Raw genomic sequence first — 24,739 nt, 5'->3', positions numbered from 1 at the left:
ATGGAAAGTACATCAAGCTTTAAGATATAGTGAGACTTAAAAAAAATCTGTAAAACTCAGACCCAAGGATTCTCCAAATTCATGCAAACACCAAAGACAAGGGGGAGATGCATGTTCTTACCCCCTCTATGCTCAGGGATGGTGCTATGGGGAAATCCCAGCACCTCCTTCCATGCCCCCAAATAAATCCCTTAAACTTGGATTTACTTCTTTAAAGTCCCACTCCCACCGACCTGTCACCCCAACTCTGCCTACCCCCCTGAATTCCTGAATTATCTTCAATGACTAATGAAAATCCATGTCCACTTTCAGTCTTTTGCCCCCTCCCCCTTTTAAGGTGAGAGGAGGGGAGATAGTGAGATAGACTCCCACATGCGCCCCAACCAGAATCCACTGGGCAACCTCTAAGGCCAATGCTTGAATCAACCCAGCTATTTTTAACACCTGAGGCTGACGCTGGAACCAACAGCTATCCTCAGTGCCCAGGGATGATGCTCGAACCAATCAAGCCACTGGCTATGGGTGGGGCAGAGGGAGAGATGGGGGAGAGGGAGGGAGAGAGAAGTAGGTGGTTGCTTTTCCTGTGTACCCTGACCAGAAATCGGACCCAGGATGTCCATAGGCCGGGCCAACAATCTATCCACTGAGTCAGCCAGCCAGGGCCTAGCCCCCTTTCTTGAACTCTGGAGGTGGCAGTGGTGGAAAAGTCTGATGAGCCCCAGCATTGGACAGACCTCACACAGGAAGACCTGACCTGTGCGCCACCCTCTCAAACCCACGGCAAAGGCATCCCTTCCCAGGCTGCCAGCTGGTCTCTGCCAGGCTTCAGAGAGGGAGCACGGACACTGGGCAAGCAGTCTAGCTCTACAAGCCTGTCATCCCAAGTTCAGAACCGGGCCCCAGAGTTTGGCCTGTGACTTTGGAAAACGGTTATTACTTCAGCTCTCTGAGTTTCAGTCTGTCATCTGAAAAACAGGAGTAACGATTCCCATACTTCACGGAGTTACTGAGGATGAAATAAAATCACCACAGAGAGCACCAGCAGCACAATGTCCATGTGACGGAGGCCAGGCAATCACCTAGAATCCACAGGTCCGTTTAACTGAGTTCCCACACTGCTCCCGCAGGGCCCACTCCAGTCAGTGCCCTCCAGCACTGACCCCCGCGCTTCGGCCCGGGGCGCTAAGACGCAGAACCGGTGCCCTGAGCCAGCGTCCAGCCTGTCCCTCTCTGTTACTGGAGTGTAACTATCTCACATTCTGGCGTAAGGGCCCACAAAACTCTGGCCACAGGCCAGATCCCACCTGACACCTGTGTCTGTAAGTGGAGTTTCACTGGACGCACGTGCTCACTGTGCTGTCTCTGGTTTGCTTTCATGCTACAATAGCAGAGTTAAGCAGCTGCAACAGACACCACATGGTCCACAGAGTGTAAAATACCTATTGACTCTACAGAAAGAGTTTGCCAGTTCCTATTCTAGTAGGTAACACACTAAATGAAAAAATGGCAACTTTTGCCTTATTCTAAGGATTATCCAATTTTGCCAAGTATATGAGATCAGAGAGCACAGTACTCCTGCAGGGTTTCCAGATCGGCTCAGGGCGCCCCTACCTAAAGAGACATGGCCAGTGTGGGTGCCCTGGTAGACTGGTACACACCCCAGCAAAGACATGGACTCACTGCTTTAGGCCAAGCACCCTGGGTTCCATGTCCCCGAGATCAGGAACAGAAGGCCCTTCCGAGCTGGAACTAGGAGAAAGCAGTTGAGCTACTCACTCTTCAGGGCTGGTGAGCTTCATCCTCCATACCAGAGTGAGGAGGAATCTTTGTAAACTGGGGTCAATAATTTAGCATTTCCCCCAGAAATGCACCCTCTCCTAGACTCTGCTCAGAGTATCTGGCTCTGACTCACCAGAGCAGGTCCACGAGTCCTCCCTGCCTGGCAATGGCAGATTTCACCCTATTTGCAAACTGGACGGCATCTTCATCTGTCTGTAAGAAAGGGAATGAGACGACTCAAGCCAGGCTCCCGGTCAGACAGCGTAGGGACAACCTCTGCACGCTGCGGGCACCTACTTCTCTGGTCATGGGAGGCAGGTACCAAACACTGCAGACAATGGCCCAGCTGGTCATCATTCTCAGCAGGTACGTCACCATCCCATACTTGCTGCTGTTCCAGAAGGCGTCACCAAACTGCGGGTCATACTGAAAAACAGGGGGGAGGTAGATGGTGAGAAGCCAGCAGCTCTAACAAGGAATACAGCCCTAGGGCAGTATCAGTATCAGAAAGCTGCTCCCAGGCCCTTCCATGACACTTCTGAAGCAGCACACCTCGGCAGTTCTGACCTCTAGAAACATTCACCTCCCCTGCCTGACCCCAAACCCCACTGCAGATCCTTAGAGAGGACACCCCTAACAACTTCCCCAAACAGATGTTCGCCCTCTGACTAGTTTCACAGCTTAATCACTTACTGGCACTTATATTCTATTACTTAAGTTTTAAAGTGTATCCAAAAACAGAGACTAAGGTAACAGACTCCCACAGGCCCACTCTCTAGACTCAGCAATTAGCAACACTTCACCCACTTGCCTCATGTCACCTTCCCCACTTATAACAACCCTATAAACCCAATCTCCTCGTGCAACTGACTCAATACATGAACCTCCCCCAAATAAACCTATTTTCCTATATAACTACCAACTTTTAAATATCATCTCTAGTGCCTCAGACCGAAGAGAAACACAGAAGCACAATCAGTGTCTGTAATTTCGCTTCTAACAGAACTATCTGTTGAAGCAGGAGTCCCTGCTGGTGACACATCAGCGTCCACTGGTGAGGACTCGCCTTGCGGCAGGGTCTCCGCCACCCAGCTGCCACCCAGCTGCAGCACTTCCGCCAAGAAGCAGGCTCAGCAGATCCTTTCACTTGCCAAGGACTCTAACGGAGGCAAAGCTGTACTTCAATGGCATTGTGTGGGACATGCGGCCAAAGCTGTGACCATCCTCACCAAACGGAAGACTAACTTAAGTGGCAGGTGGGCATGGTGGGGGAGGTCCTGGAGGAGGTTATGAAAGAAGCAACAAAAGGAGCCAAGTCCTTCAGGAAAATGCCTAAACAAGGGGAACGGGACTGTCACCAAATGTCTGAAAGGCTATCTTATACAACACACCAGACCGACTCTGGAATTACAGAGCAAAGACCTCGCACCAGAGAGTGGAAAATGAAAGGAGACGGAATTGCAAGGGCCATCCCACAGAACCCCGCTGGCCTGAGTGTGGAAGAGCCCCCCGGCCTGGCAGAGCGGCAGCAAGAGCACGGGCCTCGTGCGCTGGGGCTAGGCCTCTCAGGCCTGCATTTTATGATTCTCAGAACAGCAACTGGATACTCATGCCTAGTTGTGAATCTAACTACTGAAATGAAGACAACTGGTTTAACTATAGAAATTAAGAAATTTAGAACTTTGGAAGGCTTAATGACTTCACATTATATACAGCTAAAGGAAGTAAGGGGAAAGAAGGAGTTTAAACAAAAGCTACAGTGTACGACCTGAAGAAACTATTGTTCTATTCTTTAAAGCACCACAGATAAAAATGTGCTATGCATCAGAATATGAGAGCCCTTTGTTTAGGGCTGGTTCTCTGCTGAATGCTGGGCAGACCCTATATAGTGAAAACAGGGCAAAAAAAGCTCAAAAAGCAATAAACTGCTCAAAATCAGATATTGACAATTTTAGTGGAAATGTAGTACGCGTTTTAAAGTTGCTAAGATTATCCAAGTTTGGTTACCAAAAACCTCTTAAAAGATGAAAACGTGCCCTGGCCGGTTGGCTCAGTGGTAGAGCGTCGGCCTGGTGTGCAGAGGTCCCAGGTTCGATTCCCGGCCAGGGCACACAGGAGAAGCGCCCATCTGCTTCTCCACCCCTCCCCCTCTCCTTCCTCTCTGTCTCTCTCTTCCCCTCCTGCAGCCGAGGCTCCATTGGAGCAAGGATGGCCCGGGCGCTGGGGATGGCTCCTTGGCCTCTGCCCCAGGCACTAGAGTGGCTCTGGTCACGACAGAGCATCGCCCCCTGGTGGGCAGAGCGTCGCCCCTGGTGGGCGTGCCAGGTGGATCCCGGTCAGGCGCATGTGGGAGTCTGTCTGACTGTCTCTCCCTGTTTCCAGCTTCAGAAAAAATACAAAAAAAAAAAAAAAAAAAAAAAATGAAAACGTGTATGTGGAGCAGAAGCTCTCTCTTGTGAAGGGAATGAAATGACATGTAAAATTTACACGTCTCTGCCTTTGGCAAGGAGTCTGCATGGCCTCATGCTGGGGACGCTCCCCTGCTCCAGGGCAGGGCTCGCTCAGTGTGGGCTCAGTGTGGCCCCGACCGGCAGCGTCAGTGCACCAGCAGCAGGTTAGAAACGCAAGCCCAGACACCCGCATTCCACAGTCCGTCCAGGAGATGCTGACGCAGCTAAGACCCAAGAACCAACACTGGGGAGTGAGCAGAGGGCTTCCACCCAGTAGTCTGTTCCTAATAATCACGTCTGGGGAACACTGGACCCTCAGCATAGTAAAATGCAGGATGGTGTGTGGTGGCGGTAAGGCCACTCCGCACCCCTCTGCCCACAGCAGATGCTGCTCCGACTGTCTTCTTTCTTGCTGTTCCCATCCCAGACACGGCATCCCCCACACGTCTCGAGCAGCCCTGACCCATCGATCCATTACCTGCAGCCACTATTCATCTGCTGTCCCTGTCCTGGTGCTTTGCCCACCTGGTAAAAGGGGAGGAGGGGACTGGTAAGCGTTTGCTCAGCCAAGAGGAGCACCTCCTCCCCCACTACACCAGCCGTGCTGGCGAGATGAAAGTAAGTCCTTCCACGGAATGCTCTGCAGACAGCAAACAGACCCTTGAAAACTATGGAAACTAAATTCTAAGCCCGGCTCAAACTTACTGTTGTACCCTGAGTTCAACCTAATAGTTTAATCTTACTGACATTAGCCTGTGTTTCTTAGAAGTATAATGTAACAGCAAACTTTTAGAAATAATACTATAGGCCCAGGCCAGGTAGCTCAGTTGGCAAGAGTATCGTCCCAAAATGCCACGATTACAGGTTTGATTCCAGGCCTGGACACACACACGAATCAACCAATGAATGCATAAATAAATGGACCAATAATTAGATGTTTCTCTCCCCCCCCTTTCTCTCTCTAAAACCAATCAATCAAGCAAACAATCAATTAAAGAAATAATACTATGTATTTATAAAGCCAGAAGAATTTCAAGGAGGAGGTGGAAAAAGAGAAAAAAGGGAACTGACTGGCTAGTCCATCTACCTCTCTAGGTGAGTGTGAAGTTAGAGGTACAAATTCCTAACGGTGGAGCACAGATTAGACAAGCTCTTAAGACCCACTTTACTTTTAAAAGCTGTTTTACAAGCTGTTGTTGGTTTACAGATGAGACTAGGACCCAACTCAGCAGAGCTGCTTCATCCTTCAGCACCAAGACAGGCCTGCGCCCACCCATCTGCCCTTCACCAAGTACACAGATCCAGCTGGGCAGACCCCCCACCCCCGCAGGGGCAGTGCCTTCTATCAGCGGGGCTTATGAAAAGAGGAGGGAATAAGTGAGAGGGGGTACGAAGCTTATAAAGCATCCCCATTTCCGGAACCTCATGGGGGCAGTGCGGTGCGGTGCAGTGCGGCTGGAATCCGGCCGTTTCAAATTTAAGTAATTCCTGTCTCTTCAAACAGGTTATGAAAAGTGCCGCATCCTCCTAAGCACTTGACCCACACCAGCACAGTCCCAGGCTGATTTACTGGAGAGGATCAACCCGCTGATGGTGACACCGGCTCCTTCCTCCATTCATCCGTGGCAGCAGCAATAATGACTACAGGTACCCTCAGAGGTCTTGTACCTTGATAGCAACAGGGTAAACCGTGGCTCCAATTTCAAAACTTCCCTTTTTGAACATCATCACCGATGTATTATTGATGCAGGTTCCTAAAATGCAGGAGAAAATAAAATGCTATTTCTTTTGGTTCTTTACGCCAGAGATTAGGAGTTTAAGGACTAAATATAATAATAATTACAATGACTCTTCAAACAGGATAACTCTATCATCTCCCTACCTTATGAATGAACACTTAAGAGAGATGAGCAAAACACTCATCTGCTTCCAGTTCTCTCACTCCAGGACCACACTCCCTGATTACCACACACCAGCCTAGACAGGCAGGTCCCCGTGAGAACTCCATAAGCTGCAAGACCCTGTCAACTGTACTCCCTGTCAACTGTACTACAGAAGGGGTTCCTGCCCTGGCAAAGTTTACACTATGACACTTTGTCCAAATTCTACATTTCTGTGAGTCGTTAGGCCCACAACCAATCTAAAGAGACCTAGCATTATTCAGTGAAAACAAGTAACCCCAACAAAGGTTGAGGACCTTGGTTCTGGGGCAACCCCAGAGTCCCCACCCTGGATGGCCTCCCCCAACAGAAGCTCTCTGTGGTGACCGATGCCTTCTTACCCTCTGGGAAGATGAGGATAGGTAGCTTGCTTTTATCCTGCACATGTTCAGTCAGTCTTTAAAAGAGAAAAATACATTTGTAAATAACCTCCATAGATATGATACTAGATGCTGTATAGAAACAAGTGAACAAACATGACCCTGTACTTCATAAACCCCATATCTAAATCTCATAAAGACAAAACCTATAAGGATGGGGAAAATCAGATGACTACTGTTTAATTCATACAATTATTCAGTTAAGCATTATTACAGTCTGTGTGCAGAGGACACTGCTCGGACTTGGGACTGTCTGCAGGACACACTGCTTCAGGGCCTAGAGAAGGCCCCCTACAACAAACCTTCACTCCTGAACCTCCTACCAGCCTTGCTGGGTTAGCCCTGCAGTCCTCCTGGATTTACACCCTGTCCCTGAGAGATGCAGCCCAGGGACCCGATCCGTATGGGAAACGGTCTCAGCTGGGTCTGGATTTCTCTCAATGTACTGCAAAGCTCTTGCCATTACTTGCACCAGATTTATCCTTTTTTCAAGCCTAAAAAAAGAGTAGCTTTGTTCTATCACCTTGTTTGTTTTTGTTTGTGACAATGAATTCATTTTGTGATTTCAAATACCATTAAAAGTACATATTTTTTTTGGTACAATGGGTACAAGAAGAAAGATTTAAAAACATTACTAACTTGGTAAATAACATTAGGGTTTCTATACATTTTATATTCCACGTCAAAAAAGCATTTTCATTAAGATAGTAGTATAGGCTTAGTGCAGAAGGCACTAATTCCACTCTGGATAAATATAATAACTACCCCTAAAATGCATACTTTTTCTGCAACTAGTCATACAGAATAGCATTTTACTGATTTACCTTTTAGCCACCAGGTGGCGATCTTTCACTTCAGACCGCTCAAACCAGACATGAGGGCAGGCCTTCACCATGGCTCTCTGAATCACACCCATGAGTCCCCCGTGCACTTGACCCACCTAATCTCAGACAAAGGAACAACTGGTAGTGAAGCCATCCTCACACAAATTCCCCACTCTGTGCAGAAAGCTCCAGATCCCACAAGAAAAGCACCCCAACCTCTCACAAACTAACATTTTATTGATAACCATAGGTTTCTCACTATTTAGAAAACATGAGACTCCCCGAATCTTAACTTTCTCTATTTAATCAGTGATCTAGAGATGTGTAGTTAAAAACATAGCTGAAAACCCTAAAACTAAATGAAGCTGAACAATACCTGTGTACAAATGCGCCCCCAGCAGTCTCCCCTCGCCGCTGAGCCCAGTTCAAGTCCTCCCTCCCCATCTGCAGCCCTCCCATGCTGTCTACACACCCAGAGGCTAACCTCCAGCCACACTTTCAGTCACTCTGCTCCGAGTTCTCAAAAGCAACAGAAACAAAGGTAAAAATCTAGGTTGGGACGTGTACATAAAAACGTTTATACCCTTAAAAAAGAGACGGTGAAGGGTCCAAAAGCCCCCCAGCCCTGACTGTCTCTGGCCCCAAGAAACAACAGAAAGAAGTCTTACCATAGCATAATAGCCATCACTGGCCAAAATGATGACGTCAATAGGAGAGGTGTGATTGGCCACACAGATGCCACCATTTCTAGGCCTGTTTTTCCTGTTGAGAATGTAGCAAAGCAACAAAACTTCGTGTGAATCAATTCAGCTGGAACTCACCCCTCACCTCAGCTTCATCAGCTCTAAGAGCGCTCAGAGCCCGGCTGGCTGGCGGCGCTGGTCACGCTCGCCAGCACCACTGCTCTGTACCCTACAGGCCACCTCACCTGTCGTGGTAAGTAATGATGGCCGTCAGCGCTCGCACGCAGATCCGGTAGCACATTAAGTGGACGTGTTTACTCAGGAACTCCTTAAACCTGCAACAACAGGACAAAGACTTTTGTTTTATTTTACATACAGGAAGACCGGGAGAATTGCTGACTCCAACAATTTAACTATCACTGACTGTGGTCCTTTACGGCTGCAAAGTATTTTTATAAATATTAGTGTATATGGTAAAACACTGTAATTTATTAGCATCTTTATGCCCATGTACGAGGAAACAAAGCAGTAAGAACTGCTTAAATTCTCCTAAAAATAGGTTTAAAACCCATAGCCCTAGAATTTCCTATACCGGGAAGCCTACTAGATTCCCTACCTTCCCAGTCTACACCTGCAGGCAAGGCAGAGGCCAGCGTCCAGCCTCCCGACCAGCCTGGGCAGAGGAGAGGTCTGCCTGCTCCAGATTTCCCAGAGGAGTACATTTCTCCTTTAAAAAAACAAAACAAAGAAGCCCTACCTACATTTCTTATCCTCTTACCAATTTATCAACACAGTGGACTGCTCACAACTACACAATATGCTGTAAATTCTGCTAGCCCTGGGTGTTACAGTTTTGTGGGTTTTCTCCACAACTGTGAGGGTTGGAAGGCAAAAAGAACAGTCACAGATCAAGATAGTTAAAATAAGACTTTATACTGATGCTACTGTTATCAATGGGGTACTTTATCTGCCTAACACTCTGTGGTTTGGCTGTACTCAGAGAAGTCGCTTGGCCTTCACCAGAGCCATCATTCCAGAACTAAGCACCCTTCAGACATGGACCCTCCCACTCGACTCACCTCCCAGCTGGCAAGTGTCCCACCACGGTTGTGCCCACCACCAGAAGGCTTATCCCTGTGAAAGCGAGAGCTATCCTGTAATAAGAAGACAAATTAAAACACCGCAAACAAATCCTTGCACCATGTATAGAACTGAATGTGTGAAAATGAAAGTGGGCATCTTGAAACCACCCCCAAGATCTAATCACCTTGGACCTAGAGCTCCCTCTGGAAATGCAAGCAGGCCTGTCAGAACCAGAGGCCATTCTGATTCTACGCTGACAGTGACTATGGGTCAGGCCTCAGGCAGCCAGAAAGATGGAAAATCCCAACGCTGGTAGGCTGTTCTGCCCTCAGGCACCTGCGCTGTTCTCTGACCCTTCCCTTTGGCTTGAAACTCTGGCAGAAGCACAGCTTCTCTGTGAAGCAACAGGAAGTAGAGCCTGAAGGTGCCATCATCTGGCAAGGCACACTCGGAAGGAGGGGGATCAATATGCTTCTGTACTAGACAGCAGGAAAGAATCAGCCCTGCCCAAGAGGTGTGGCCAGGAAAGCACATCACGTTCCCTGGCCCTCTGTTTAGTCCATCCAGACGAGCAATTTGTCTTTAGAAACCTGACTATTTCTGTCTGATATGCAGACAACCCAGAGTCTTTAAAGAATATTCACCAGTGGACCCTTCCAAGGGTTAAAGGGACTGGCCAATGAAGACTGATACTACCCTTCTTTACAAAACGGGACAACGAAGCAGGGAGACACAGGGAGGCAGACCATGCGTGGGGTGCAGGCGGCAGCAGCTCGAGCCCTCTGTCCTCCCGTGGGCCCTGCCCTCACCTGAGAGGCAGGAGGAAGCAGTACCGAATCAGCACTCCTAAGCCCCACAGGACAGTGAGCCGGAGGCTGATGTACTGAAAGTTGTAATTGGTTCTGCTCAGCAGGTTCCAGGACTCCAACTCCTCTGCTGAGAATCTCTTTGTCACCTCATCATCCATAATGGTCTCCATTCCTTTCCGGCAAAAGTAGAAAATGTCAGAGAGCTCAAACTCTGGAGTATTATCCAGAGCCTTACTGCTCCCACTTCGACGAATTTCTTTAATCTCTTCTTCTAGCGAAGTGGGATCCTTTGCAATAATGCCTGCAAAAGAGAACACCCTGTCAAGCAGCACACTGGGAGAAATATGTTAAAAATACTCGGAGTACACAGCCCACCTTTATATAGTGAAGAATCTGTGTAGACTCAAAGCACTCAAAAACACAGTTCAAAGGGACCTTTTAGGATAAGGGATCACGACCCAGTCTTACCATTGGTATAGGGCTTGTAGAGTTGGTGGTTCTTCTCTTTGGCTCCTCTCTCCATTCTCAAGGTCGCCCACTGTTGGGGGGGAAATGGTAACAATCAAGAATGAAATCCTTTTTTATTCAGTGAACACTTCCACTTACATTCTCTGAAAGTCTCAAGCCCTATCACCTGAGATCAGACTGTAGCCAAGAAAGTATCCATTCTAAAAGTAAACTCAAAGCTCTCTCCTCCTAGAACAGTTCCCCATCTTGATAACTAAGACCTGAGTTACCCATAGTAAAGAGCTGCAAACCAGGAGTGTGGGCAAGTTTCTCGCTTCGCACTGCCTAACTCTGCCTCCGGTTCCCTAAGGGACTCTCCCTAGCCGACAGCACGTGGACCTCAGCTTCTCCTTTACTACCAGACAGCAGCTATTCACAAACAGCAAAACCAAGCATCCTTTAGTCCACTGCCTGCACCCCGTTGCCTACCTCCCAAATTATTCCAAGAAAGCGACAATGTCAGGTTTTAGCAGATAAAAGATTTAAATAATATATATGTCTGAAGTGTCCACTCACCCTCTGAGTAACCCTTTAATAGGAGGACCCCACTTGATATAGAAAGGTCTGAGAGTGGCTGTGTTTAAAAAAAAATGTTAGGGGAAAAAAAAGAACACTATTTGGAGATTAAAAAACCCCCACCTAGGTTCACATTCCAAGTTTAATACCTACACCCCTTGAGTAACTCATTCTAACACTCTGAACACTGGTCTTTTCTATCTACAAAATAGAATAATAATAGTATGTCAACCTCCTACATTATGAGATTTCCTAGAACCAAATGAAATTATGTGACAGAACTTAGACAACAGCACAATTCCCCAATTTTCCTCATTACTAAAATAATAATCAACTCCAGAAGAGACCTAGGAAAGAGAGGCTCCCTTCCTTCAATAAAACCCTTTTAACTAAAGAAAGAGGGTCCGAGCCTGAGTCTTTCCCACTATCAAGTAATGAGAGGTGAAAACATGAGCTCACTTACTACCTACTGGAGTATGTTATCACCAAATGGGAAGTTATGCCCATGGTGATCAAAGAAATAGAACAGGTATCTTTAAAAGTGTCTTTTCAAACTTCTGTTTCCAGTTACGCAAAGTAGGAGAAAACCCAATCATTCCATGACACAGCAAAACCCACATAGCCCAAAGCATTTGGTGTGGATTTTTCTGGCGGAGCCTGAAGTATTAGCAAGACCGCTCTGCACGGTCTAGCAGAGCCAAAATCAGGACACGAGTTTAATCAGTGATCTGACCTCATCTGGAAATTTATTCAACCTCCACTGTCTAAAAAACAAAACAAAACAAAACCAGATGGCTTACTCAACAAAAAGGCGAAGGCAAGAAAACACAACATAAACCATTTTCTATATTCCAGATATTGAGCCACCGATGTGTTTGGGCTCTATGCAGGGACGATCTTCTCTAGAAGAAAATGTAAGTATGACTTCTAAAATGGAGGAAGGTGAATTTCATCTGGGAATTCCATCTAGGGAAGAGGTGAGTAAGAGGCAAGTGAGTTCACAAGCCTGGCATACAGACAGGTCACTCAAGCAGAGTTCAAAGGGCTTTCCATTTTTGCCAAGACTCTGTGTTAGTATTGCAAGCATAGTCAGAACCAGAAAACCAGTAAACGATGCGAACTGGCTCTGTACTGACAATTCTGATACTTAGGTTAGGATGCAAAGGGCAGATGATATATGATATCAGGGCTCCTGAGCACTAGAATTTACATCTAGAATTTATTTCACGATGCAAAATGTAAGATAGCTGTGGTTTTTTGTTTTCATTGGAAAGGTTCTGCTTAAATGAGATTCTACATCTTCTAGCTCTGTAACAAAGCTCTGTCATAAATATCCCCTTGCCCTCCTGCTTTGTAGATCTAGCTTTACTTTTTCTGAACTTCAGAGACATTACTTCTGTGTTAAGAAAGAACTGTCCAGTCCCAAGAGCAGGGGAAAAGCGGGCGGGGCTGGAGGAACCTGGCTGCTGGGGGGAACAGCCTATGAAGAGATGGCTGGAGGTGCAGAGGACTGGCTGGAAGGCTGCTACACATTAAGCAACATCTGATAACTACTCCACTAGCTTCTCCACACTGTCACACTGTCACTTTAAGAAGTACAGTGCTCAGATATCCAGAAAACTGAGAATCCTAGGTTCCGAGTTCATTTCCTTATAAGCCTCCTCTTCCTTCCCCTGTGAGATGCCATTTACTACACTGTCAGTATCAATTACTAAATTACTCCCTTTTCAGCTTCTACCAGACAGGGAAGCGATCACTTACGGGCACTCTTAGGTAACATTAAACCCAACGCAGACCTTGGCAGGTGAAATGCAGATGGTTCGATGGTGCGCTTTTGCTATTCATTCTATTGGACACTGCGATTTAGGAACTACTGTAATCACATAAGAAAGGTCTAACGGTCTCAGCAGAGGCCTTCCCCGCCTTCTCAGTCTTCCCCGCCTTTTCAGTCAGCGGCCCTGCACTTTCCCATGAACTAACTAGATATGCCCAAAGAATCAGACCCTTAGAAAATTCCAGCTCCCATCATCCATTACTTCCTCTGACCCAAGCAGAGTACAACTTTTAACAACTCTTTTCTCTCCCTGCTTCAGCTATAATCTCTAGGTGGCTAGTGCCAAATCTACGAATCTTAACTTTAGAAAAGTGCCAACCTCACATTTCCCATCACCTGCTGGTCATCTCCACAAAAATCAAACTAGCCCTCACCACCCAGCAGGTAGAGAATTAAAGGCAGCACACCTCCTTCTGACCCTCCATGTGCACCCCTCCCCCCGCCCTCCTCCTGTGGTGCTGGGATCACTGTCCCTGTCACACAAGCTTTTAGGCTTTCCATCTGTCACCATCTGTCACCAGCTCCTATCAAACCTCCCCGAAATGACTGTCTTTCACAGCTGTTCTTGCGTCATGCCACTAGCTTGGTTCATTCGCTCTTTTTTTGTCTACACTACTAATGCCAACGGCTCTTTAACTGTTCTCTCCTTCCTCCAATCCGTCCGTCCGAACAGATGCTGCCACAGTCTGACCGGGTCACTTCCTTGCTCAGAAACTTTCAATGGCTTCTCAATGCCTAAGGGAATGTTTGGCTTTATAGTCTACCTCATTCCCTCCACGCTGCCAATGTTGTTGCTCTACAGAACTATGCTCTGTCTCTAAACTTTCTCATCTGCTCTTCCAGAATGATTGTTTTTTAAGACCCAGTTCAAATGCCAGCTCTTACACAAAATGTTACCTACTCAATTCCGGCAGTCAGAATTAATCTTGACGGGTGAACTTTAACTGGCATCACGTTATGCATCAGTTAAGTATGCACATATTTGTCATTCCGACTGGCCTACAAATGCCTTGAGGGGCAGGAGCCAGAACCTACCCATATTTGCATTCCAGCAGTCTGACAGTGCCTTGCACACAGTAGGAAGTCAATAAGGGCTGCCTTTATAGTCAACTCCCAGTATTTCTTTTCATCAAGTTCCATATGAACAGATAATTCTGAAATAATAAAACCTAAAACTTCTTGATTCTGGCCTGTATGCTACTCAAGATTAGGTTAAAATCACCCTTCTCACAGGGGCAGGGAGGACACAGCTGATCAGAATCACCCCTGTCACTTATAATCACATGAAATGGGTATTACTACTCCCATTTTCTTGATGAGGAAGTAGACTGGCAAGTCTGATGACTTGGGTCAAGTTCTGGAGCTGGTAGGAAAAGCCCTGGACTTAAAGCTAAAGGTCACCTGACTCAAACACTCATGCTCACCCCCCTGCATTCCCACTACCTGTCCAGTCTACTGAATTTCCTTATGGTTTCTGTGACTCCACCAATCAATTCTGCCTGGAGTTCAATGTTAATCAGACTACAACTCTCTTATTCTCTTACCTTCTCTAACCTGACCTGATCAATACTTTTCACATCAGGCAAGAAAACTCAGGCCATTTATTTTCACCTTTCTCCTTTACAACCAGGTTTTCTTCTCTCCCCCTGCCCAAACCACTGTCAACTCAGTTGGAAGTTCACTTCTAGGAAGTGTACTCCAAATAATACCATGACCACTGCCTTGAGGGCAAATCTGAAGCACAACATTAAGAAAACTAAATCACTGGTTGGTTCAGTGGTAGAGCGTCGGCCTGGCGTGCAGAAGTCCCGGGTTCGATTCCCGGCCAGGGCACACAGGAGAAGCGCCCATCTGCTTCTCCACCCCTCCCCCTCTCATTCCTCTCTGTCTCTCTCTTCCCCTCCCACAGTGGAGGCTCCATTGGAACAAGGATGGCCCGGGCGCTGGGGATGGCTCCTTGGCCTTTGCCCCAGGTACTAGAGTGGCTTTGGTCGCAACAGAGCGACGACCTGGAGGGACAGAGCATCACCCCCTGGTGGACAGAGCGTTGCCCCCCTGGTGGGCGTGCTGGGTGGATCCCGGCCGGGCGCATGCGGGAGTCTGTCTGACTGTCTCTCCCCATTTCCAGCTTCGGAAAAATACAAAAAAAAAAAAACAAAAACGAAAAAACAACTAAATCACTTTAAATAACACACTGTCCTCTGCACATAAAGGTTTTCCGTGACTCAGCAGTAACAGCACTGAGTGCAGTCTTCCAGGAGAGGGAACAGAAGACACTGACCACTCATACTCTCTCTATACTCTACCTCCTTGACAAGACACCATACCAAGGTTCTTTTATAGAGAGGAAGGAATTAATCATGGGAAACTAGTTGTTAAGCAAGGGATCACTTAGGTCTGCCAAAAGCAGGTAGATGGACTATTATTATATATCCAGTTTTAACAATCTTTATGAAAATTACCTAGTGCAGTGCAAAAATGGCTGATAAAAAGATATAAAAGTTTATGTACACACACACTATTAACACAACCATAAAACATGAATGTGTATTGTCAAAGACTAAAAAGTAATACAAAAAAATTTCAAGGTGCTGTAAACTATAGAACATGACTGTTTAAAATTCTTTAATATTTTATTATTTGTCTGGTTATCTATTGCTACATAACAAACTGTCCCATAACTCAGTGGCTTAAAACATGACTATCATTAATTCGGCTCAAGAATCTACAAACTGCAGCCTGACCAGGCAGTGGCACAGTGGATAGAGCATCAGACTAGGACACAGAAAACCCAAATTCAAAATCCTGATGTCGCCGGCTTGAGCACGAGCTCATCCAGCTTGAGTGTGGGATCAGACATGACCCCATGGTTGCTGGCTTGAGCCCAAAGGTCGCTGGCTTAAAGCCCAAGGTCACTGCTTGAGCAAGGGGTCACTTGTTCTTCTGGAGCCCCTCCCCAAGGCACATATGAGAAAGCAATCAATGAACAACTAAGGTGCCACAACAAAGAACACTGATACTTCTCATCTCTCTCCCTTCCTGTCTGTTTGTCCCTATCTGTCTCTCTCTGTCTCAAAAAAAAAAGAAATCTACAAACTGCAGATTGGTATAGCTGGGTGGCTCAAAGGCTGGGGCTGGACGTCCACCCTCTGAAGGCTTGCTCACTCCTGCATGTGGTGCTGATGCTGGTTGTTGGAGCCTCCCTGGGGCTGTGAGCTGAAACACCCTCACAACATGGCGTCTGGGTCCCAGGAGTCAGACAGCAGTTGCATTGTCTTTTCTAACCTAATCTCACATGTCACACAGTGTCACATACATCACTTTCTATTTGTGAGAAATAAGTAATAAGGCAGGTCTCACCACTAGAGCGAAAGTCAAGGCCCTAGTTGGATGGCTCAGTGGTAGAACGTCAGCCCAGAGTGTGGATGTCCCAGGTTTGATTCCCAGCCAGGGCACACAGAAGTGACCATCTGCTTCTCTACCCTTTCTCCTCCCTCTTCTCTCTCTCTCCCTCTCTCTCTCTCCTGGACCAGACTGCACAGGTGCTGAGGATGGCTCTGTGGGGCCACCACCTCAGGCGCTAAAAAGTAGCTAGGTTGCAAGCACAGGACTAGATGGGCAGAGCATCAGCTTCAGATGAGGACTGCCAGGTGGATCCTGGTCAGGGTGCATGTGGGAATCTGTCTATCTCCCCTCCTCTCACTTGGAAAAAGAAAAAGAAAAAAAAAAAAGAAGTCAATCAGACTCCATCTTTGGATGTCAGAATCACCTGAGTTTTTAAAAATGCCCACCTAGACCAATTAAATCATAACCTCTGGGGAGAGTCTAGTGCTCCCAAATAAGTACCTTGAAAATGCTGTGACAGCCTGACCAGTGGGTGGCGCAGTGGACGAGCATCAACCTGGGACACCGAGGATCCATGACTGAAACCTCAGGGTTGCTGGCTTGAGGGCAGGCTCACCAACTTGAATGTGGAATCACAGACATGACTCCACGGTCACTGGCTTGAGCAAGGGGTCACTGGATCGGCTAGCGTCCCCAGGTCAAAGCACGTATGAGTAACAATCAAGAACAACTCAAGTGTGGCAACTACAGGTTGATGCTTCTCATCGCTCTCCCTTCCTGTCTGTCTCTCTTTCTCTAAAAAAAAAAAAAAAAAAAAAAGAAAGAGAAAAATGCTTTCTCAGGTGATTCAAATGTGTAGTTAGGGGAGAAAGACCCACAGAATTATGATGATCTGTAAGTTTTCTTCCAGTTGCAAAATTAAAATGGCAAAATAAAGATCTCTCTTCTATTAAAAAACCACATACACATATAAGTATATTTTAATTGTATACATGGATATATAGATGTATGCTTTAAGATCTAAAACCAGTTTGGCCAAATTCAACTTCTATCTAACACTACTGCTAATAAAAAATAGCATTCCTTATTGTCCGTTAGGATCAACTCAGAGCAGTAACCCTTATTATTAGAGGGGTGAGCCACGCTATGCCCTCGATGGTACACATCAGTTCTTCCTAGCCTACTACCTGCTACTCTCGCTTGTTGCCAAGTAGTAATTACCCACGATGTTCAACAGGACAGCAGCCACAGTGCCCACTGAATGCCTGATACATACCTCTAGGGAATAAGAGGTGCAAATCTAGTTCTTGAAATTCTAAAGCTTGAGGTAAAAAATGGGTACATATGCACACACACAACTTCCATTATCGCTTCTAAATCACTGTGCCCCAAACCAGTGATTTTCAAGATGTGGTCAGAAGAGTCTCTGATGGCTTAAGATTACCTGCCGTATGGATTGGCCCAACAATACATATGATATTTAATAAGTTTTCCACTGTTAACTATAATCTACTCTAAAAGTCACAAGAATGTACTGTAGCCTGACCAGGTGGTGGCGCAGTGGATAGAGCGTCAGACTGGGATGCAAAGGACCCAGGTTTGAGACCCTGAGGTCACCAGCTTGAGCACGGGCTCATCTGGTTTGAGCAAAAGATCACCAGCTTGGACCCAAGGTTGCTGGCTTGAGCAAGGGGTCACTCGGTCTGCTGAAGGCCTGCAGTCAAGGCACATATGAGAAAGCAATCAATGAACAACTAAGGTGTCACAAGGAAAAACTAATGATTGATGCTTCTCATCTCTCTCCATTCCTGTCTGTCCCTATTCCTCTCTCTGTCTCTCTGTCTCTGTAAAAAAAAAAAAAAAAAGAATGTACTGTACATTAAAAAATATAGTTACAATAAGAAGGATTTATCTGGCTATAAACTTCAAAATATTAACTGGGGGGGGAGCGATATTTTCAAAACAGAGTACAGAATATACCTGGATTCTAGGCCTTTGGATTCTAAAGAGTGATCCAAGTTTAACCCTAGGCTGATAACTTCTATTTCTATGTTTTAAAAACAAGGATTTCTATAGGTTTATGAATTAATCATTTGCTTATAATAAACGAATAAAAGCTCGACATCACTCACTGTTGTCTCCTAAAAGTTTATCAGCTGTCAACCGATTCTATACTGGTGTACATTTTTTTCAGTGGCAAAGGGTATGGGTAGTAAGTTATATGGTCCACAGGAACTCTGGGCTCTAATGAAGATTTTCTTGGATTGAAACTTTAAAAAATTGGATTTCCTAATTAAAATAAATAGTATACATTAGTAACGCAACTAGCCCAAAGACTGATTAGATTACCACTTCTCAAACTACACTGTGCAAATGAATCACTTGAATCTTGTTGAAATGTAAATTATAAATCAGTAAGTCGGGAAAGGGCCTGACCTCCATTTCTAACCAGCTCTTAGGTGATACTCATGCTCTGGCCTCAAGACCTCTCCCTGGATAGCAAGGAACTAGATAACCTGGGAGACCATACGCAGTGCTCAAATATCATATTACTGTAAACGGGTACTCAAACAAGTGCATGTACACATAGCAGCAGTACTCACAAGACGGTACGGTGGAAACAGTCCATCAGTAGATAAGCAAATTATGATACAGACACACAATAGAGTATTATTTAGCCCTTAAAAAAAGTACTGAAACATGTTCCAATGCGGATGAATCTCAAAAACTTTATGCTGAATGAATGAAACCAGTCAGGCACAAAAGAACACATTTTACATGATCCTATTTATATGAAGTATCCAGAATAAGTAAATCCAGAGACAGAAGAGACTCCTTCCTCGTTGCCAGGAGCTGGGGGAGGGAAAATGGGGTGGGGGGACTGCATAATAAGATTTCATGACGACTGAAAACAGATATTGCTAATAAATTACCAAATCTCTGGATAGGTATTAAAAGACTTGAGGCAAAGAACAGCTTCCAGGTAATACACTGCTCACCCATTGCTTCTACATTACGACCAGTCTGGTTCAGCAGTATAATTAAGTTCTGACATGTGCTATGAAATTTATTAGCCCATCTCCTCTAGCTTTAAGAAAATAAAACTCATCAAATGCCCCTCTTCTGTTAATTTAACAGCTGCCATATAAAAAGTGGGGTCTGGCAGTGATTTTTTCCGTCAGTTTTAAGCCCCTCCTGTTGACATGAACACAGGCAGCACAGTCAGGGAGTGGGTTCCTTTGCTGAAACGAATCAAACATACAAGTACCTTAGCTGAAGAGAAAGACCACTAAAGGCTTTCACAAGTAATCCTTTTTACTCAAAATACCACTTCCCATTCTACCAACTTACTCCATATCCAATAGAGATATTAACCAGAGAACAACAACTCTTTCCTCCTCTGTGAAGCAACTGTTTGTAAACAAACAGCACGACTCACCGCAAAAATTTTTAACAAAGTTTTCATGTAGAGCTTTCGAATACCAAAGGAGACTCCAAAAATAGCGGGGACTATGATGAAAACAAGAAGGAGGGTGAAGAGGACAGTCAGGGAGATGCCCAGAAGGTTGACAATCAGGCTATCAAAAGGCAGCAACAGGAACATGGTGGAGGATTCCGCAAGGCCAATGCCACCGTCCCCAGGAACAAAGCACAGCCTTCAGATGGTCCTCTCCGACAGCACCAGCCCAGGAAAGCAAGCAAGCTCCATTCCAAAGTTCACAGCACTCCACGGCCTGGACAGAAAGCTCGGGTAGAGTGACAGCAAAAGGGCAACAGGAGGCAGCCTGAAAACACCAGCTCTCTCCGGAACAGACGGCCTTCGGAGGTGAGCGAGGCAGGCTCGATCTTCAGGGTGCGCACTGAGTCCAGGCCGACTTTCTGCGACAGTGAGCAGCGAGGCAGGGAACTCGGCTCTGCTCCCCTTCCACTGCTTCCGGAAGTCGTATTTGTTTCCTGCCCAAGAGCATTTAGCAGATAAATCTGTCCTGAAGATCTGTCATTGCCAGAAGTACCAAGAAGAGTTCAACTTGGTGCCAGAAAAATCCTGCTAACTCTTGTTAGGGGGGTGACTGTAGAAATCAAATAAGTTTTCCTTAAAATTCCTTCATAAGCTGAAAATTGTGTTCACTGCAGAGAGTTCATATCCGGCCCCATTGCTCCCCTAGAGAGGCTCCTGGTGCGCGCTGCTTCCAGGACCCTCCTACCTGGAGAGCTCCAGTCTCTGCCAGCAGGACGCAGAGGCTGGCCCCGAGTGGCTCATGCTGCCTGCGGTGAGCGGAATTCCCGACGGTCCTGGCATTGGGTCCTCTGGACCGTCTTCTCCCCAAGGCCCCCCTTTTCAGCAGTGACCCCGGTTCTTGGCAAGAAGCTGCTCACATGCTGCCAGAGCTAGGGGTGGAAAGAGAAACACGGTCAGTCACACAAATCAAGAGGACAAACATCAATATGCTTTGGGGGTGGTGGACTGCTTCAGGTAAGCCTAGAGTCAGTGCCAGCTTTTCAAGTCATCAGAGTCAAAGGGACTGGGCAGAGCAACAGGTGGCTGACACAAATGTGGAGGAAAACAACAGATGTTTCATACAGTTTTCAACTCCAATGACATGATCTGTGGCCGCTCAAACTTTCTGAATAGAAAATCTATGGACTGGCCCTGGCTGGATGACTCAGTGGATAAAGCATTGTCCCAGGGCACTGAGGTCACAGGTTCAACCCCCAGTCAGGGCACACATAAGGAGCAATCAATGAGAACAGAACTAAATGAAACAACTAAGTGTAAGAAGTTGATGCTTCTCTCTTTCTCTCTCCCCTGCCTTTCTCCCACACTCTTTCTCATCAGTGAAAAAACAAATCTATAAATTAAAGACACATTTGAAAAGATAAAGAGGATATACAGTGGAAAGCAACTGTCCCTCCTCCCTGTTCCCCAGCTGTCCAGAGCTCTTGGCCAGGTACAACCATATTACCAGCTTTGTATTCTTCACGCTATTCTATTCCATGCTTATACAAGTAAATGGTAATCCATCTTTTCTATCCACCCCTTCCCCCCAATATGGCAACAATGATGGCATACTATGATCATTGTTCTTCACCTTGTTTTTTGTTTTGTTTTTTGCTTAACATATCATGGACGACTGACTATTCAGTCAGCATATATGTGGCTCCCTGACTTTTTACAAGCACATAGTTTTTAACTGTAAGAATGTACCATGATTTAATTAACTGGCTTTCTGAACGAAGTTGGACACCAATGTTTCCACTTTTGTATAGTTATAAATAATGCAATGAATAACCACGTGCATATAGGATTTAGCACACAAAATGAACGAGGAAATATATTTTCAGGATAAATTCCTAGAAAGAGAATTGCAGAGGGAAAGGAAATACAGTTTTACTTCTACAAGATATTGTCACATTTTTACATACACTGTATCTGTAAAGTCATGGTGCACTTTTGACTGGTCACAGGAAAGCAACAAAAGACAATAGAAATGTGAAATCTGCACCAAATAAAAGGAAAACTCTCCCAGTTTCGTACCTATTCAGTGCAGTTCGATGTGGGCTCATGCACAGATTTTTTAAGGCTCCTTAGGTAGCTATCCCGTATAGCCTCTACAAGACTCATCACTGCCTGATGCCTACCAGAACGGGGTTTCTCCACCAAACTGCCGCTTTCCTTCAACTGCTTATCCCACCGAGTAATGTTATTCCTATGTGGTGGCGCTTTGTTATAAACGCGCCAATATTCACGTTGCACTTTGCTCACGGATTTGAATTTAGCGAGCCACAGAACACACTGAACCAGGTATCCCCAAACTACGGCCCGCGGGCCACATGCGGCCCCCTGAGGCCATTTATCCGGCCCTTGCAGCACTTCTGGAAGGGGCATCTCTTTCATTCGTGGTCAGTGAGAAGAGCATAGTTCCCATTGAAATACTGGTCAGTTTGTTGATTTAAATTTATTTGTTCTTTATTTTAAATATTGTATTTGTTCCCGTTTTGTTTTTTACTTTAAAATAAGGTATGTGCAGTGTGCATGAAGATTTGTTCATAGTTTTTTTTAGTCTGGCCCTCCAACGGTCTGAGGGACAGTGAACTGGCCCCCTGTGTAAAAAGTTTGGGGACCCCTGCACTGAACTTTCCTCTGTACCGTCCACATCTTGACTGGCATGGTCATGGGCTGCTCCGCTGTATACACGGTGTTACGTCATCATCTGTGCATGCGCACATGCTGTCACACCATCCTACAGAAACTGGGAGGGTTTTCCTTTTATTTGGTGCAGATTTCACATTTCTATCGTCTTTTGTTGCTTTCCTGTGACCGGTCAAAAGTGCACCATGACTTTATGGACACACTGTTGATATTAAATTCTTCCAGCCTAGCTCCCCACACTGACCACTCTTTTTTAAGGATTTTTTTTAGAGCAGTTTTGAGTTCATAACAAAATTAAGAGAGGTACAGAGAGTTCTCTTATATCCTCCCTCTCCACAAATGTAACAGCCCCTCCCCCATTATCAACATCCCCCAGCAGAGAGGAACACGTGTTACAACAGATGAACCTACAGTGACACATGACAATCACCAAAGTCCACACCTTACCTTAGGGTTCACTGTTGGTATGGTATGTTCTGTGGGTCTAGATCAGCGGTTCTCAACCTGTGGGTCACGACTCCGGCGAGGGTCGAACGACCAAAACACAGGGCTCGCCTAAAGCCATCGGAAAATACATATTTATTATACAATACATTTTTAAATAAAATATGTATTTTCTGATGGCTAGGCGAGCCCTGTGTTTTGGTCGTTCAACCCCCGCCGGGGTCGCAACCCACAGGTTGAGAACTGCTGGTCTAGATAAATGGATAACGATGTTTCACTGCCCTAAAAATCCTGTGCTCCGTTTATTCATCCTTCCCTGCCCCCCCCTCAAAAATCTATTGTCTCCATTGTTTTGCCTTTTCTAGAATATATATAGTTGGAATTAAACAGTGTGTAACCTTTGTGGATTGGCTTTTTCACTTAATACAGCCACTCCTTTTAAAAATTTCACTATTTCAAATATCTTACAAAAGTATTCCTGTTTTATATTACTCATCCCTAGCCACAATTTACCAATGCAAGTTTTGAACCTGGGAGCATCCGATCAAGTCCTTCTGATAAATACCTTGGCTTCACCCCAATCACCTTCCGGCTCGGTTCCAAGATAATCAGTAGTTCAAGAATGAATGAGCCCGACCAGGCGGTGGTGCAGTGGATAGAGTGTCGGACTGGGATGCGGAGGACCCAGGTTTGAGACCCTGAGGTCGCCAGCTTGAGCGTGAGCTCATCTGGTTTGAGCAAAAGCTCACCAGCTTGGACCCAAGGTCACTGGCTTGAGCAAGGGGTCACTCGGTCTGCTGATGGCCCACGGTCAAGGCACATATGAGAAAGCAATCAATGAACAACTAAGGTGTCGCAACGAAAAACTGTCATTGATGCTTCTCATCTCTCTCCGATCCTGTCTGTCTGTCCCTGTCTATCCCTCTCTCTTACTCTGTCTCTGTGAAAAAAAAAAAAAAAAGAATGAACAGGTTACTGACTTTATATTAAATTTTGCCCAATGCTTTACAGAACTAAAGTCCTTTCACAAGTTGTTTACACATATTACTTCCATTTTACCAATTAGGAAATGAAGCATGGTAGACACAAGTCCAGGTCTTCTGACTCCTAACCCACTACTGCTCGCACTACATTCCAACACACCTAGTGATTAAAGACATGATAGTTCAGTGGCACTGAGTCACAAATACTAGTTCCTTTATCTGATCCTCAACACCTTCCAGTTTCACATTATATTATAACAGACACTGGGCTAATAAGCATTTTATATAGTATATACTCTCCTCAATTCTCACAACAACCCTATGGTGGAATTATTACCATCACTGCTATTCACAGGTAAAGAAAACGAGGCTTAGCGGATGATGTAAGTTATCGAGGATCGCAGAGCTAGTCAGCAGCAGGGCAGGAAGGAACTCGGGCAAGTGTATTTGTCTCAGAGCCCATGCTCTGTAACCACTAAACTCTTCCAGATTACCTTGAAATAAACAAACGTCCTTTATGCCAGTCCTGTTCTGCAGAACTTCTTGTGATCAGGGAAAAACCACAAGGCAAATCTGGACTTGTGTATCAGAATTTGGTGGTGTTCTCAGAATCCAAGGTACAAACCTGCTCTTTTCATTTTTATAAACTGGCCGAACTGATCATACATGCAAGATTTCCCACTATATTCCAAAAGAGGTTCAGGAAATTAGATGTATTTCTGAGATTTAATCATTTAATTTGCTGTCTGAGTCACTGTGTCCCTTAATCCTAATTCCAGCCTAATTCTGGGGCCACCCTGTGTTCCACTCTCTCATCCCGGTCACGCCTGGCTAGCACTCCCACGGGAAGGAGGCAGCAAGATCCCTCTGTCCCACTGGACAGCTGCTGTCTCACTAGTCAAGGTCACCTTGAGTTGCATGGACCCAAGGTGACTGAGAGTAGGGTCACTTTGACTTCCCATGCCAGAGTTTCTTTGGATCACAATCAACTGAGAATTTCCAAGGTTATGC

The 24,739-nt window shown here is 45.8% G+C and overlaps 1 protein-coding gene across 2 annotated transcripts in view; it reads right to left on the bottom strand.

Annotated features, from left to right (window-relative positions):
* GPAT4 (glycerol-3-phosphate acyltransferase 4) overlaps positions 1-24,739 on the bottom strand; it is a 42,419-nt gene that overhangs the window by 4,090 nt on the left and 13,590 nt on the right. For both annotated transcript variants that reach the window (XM_066237955.1, XM_066237956.1), the window contains 11 exons: positions 19,590-20,539; positions 10,417-10,486; positions 9,949-10,249; positions 9,136-9,210; positions 8,302-8,391; positions 8,042-8,135; positions 7,374-7,489; positions 6,511-6,566; positions 5,898-5,983; positions 2,077-2,205; positions 1,913-1,992 (listed from right to left, as the gene is read on the bottom strand). In XM_066237955.1, coding sequence (XP_066094052.1) covers positions 1,913-1,992; positions 2,077-2,205; positions 5,898-5,983; positions 6,511-6,566; positions 7,374-7,489; positions 8,042-8,135; positions 8,302-8,391; positions 9,136-9,210; positions 9,949-10,249; positions 10,417-10,486; positions 19,590-19,754 — 1,262 coding nt within the window. In that variant the 5' untranslated portion in view covers positions 19,755-20,539. The remainder of the gene's footprint in view (positions 1-1,912; positions 1,993-2,076; positions 2,206-5,897; positions 5,984-6,510; positions 6,567-7,373; positions 7,490-8,041; positions 8,136-8,301; positions 8,392-9,135; positions 9,211-9,948; positions 10,250-10,416; positions 10,487-19,589; positions 20,540-24,739) is intronic.

Source organism: Saccopteryx bilineata, chromosome 6 (assembly GCF_036850765.1).
Source record: "Saccopteryx bilineata isolate mSacBil1 chromosome 6, mSacBil1_pri_phased_curated, whole genome shotgun sequence".
Classification (NCBI taxonomy): Eukaryota; Metazoa; Chordata; class Mammalia; order Chiroptera; family Emballonuridae; genus Saccopteryx; species Saccopteryx bilineata.
Note: the sequence above shows the minus strand (reverse complement) of the source record. Positions and strands in the feature narration are given on the sequence as shown.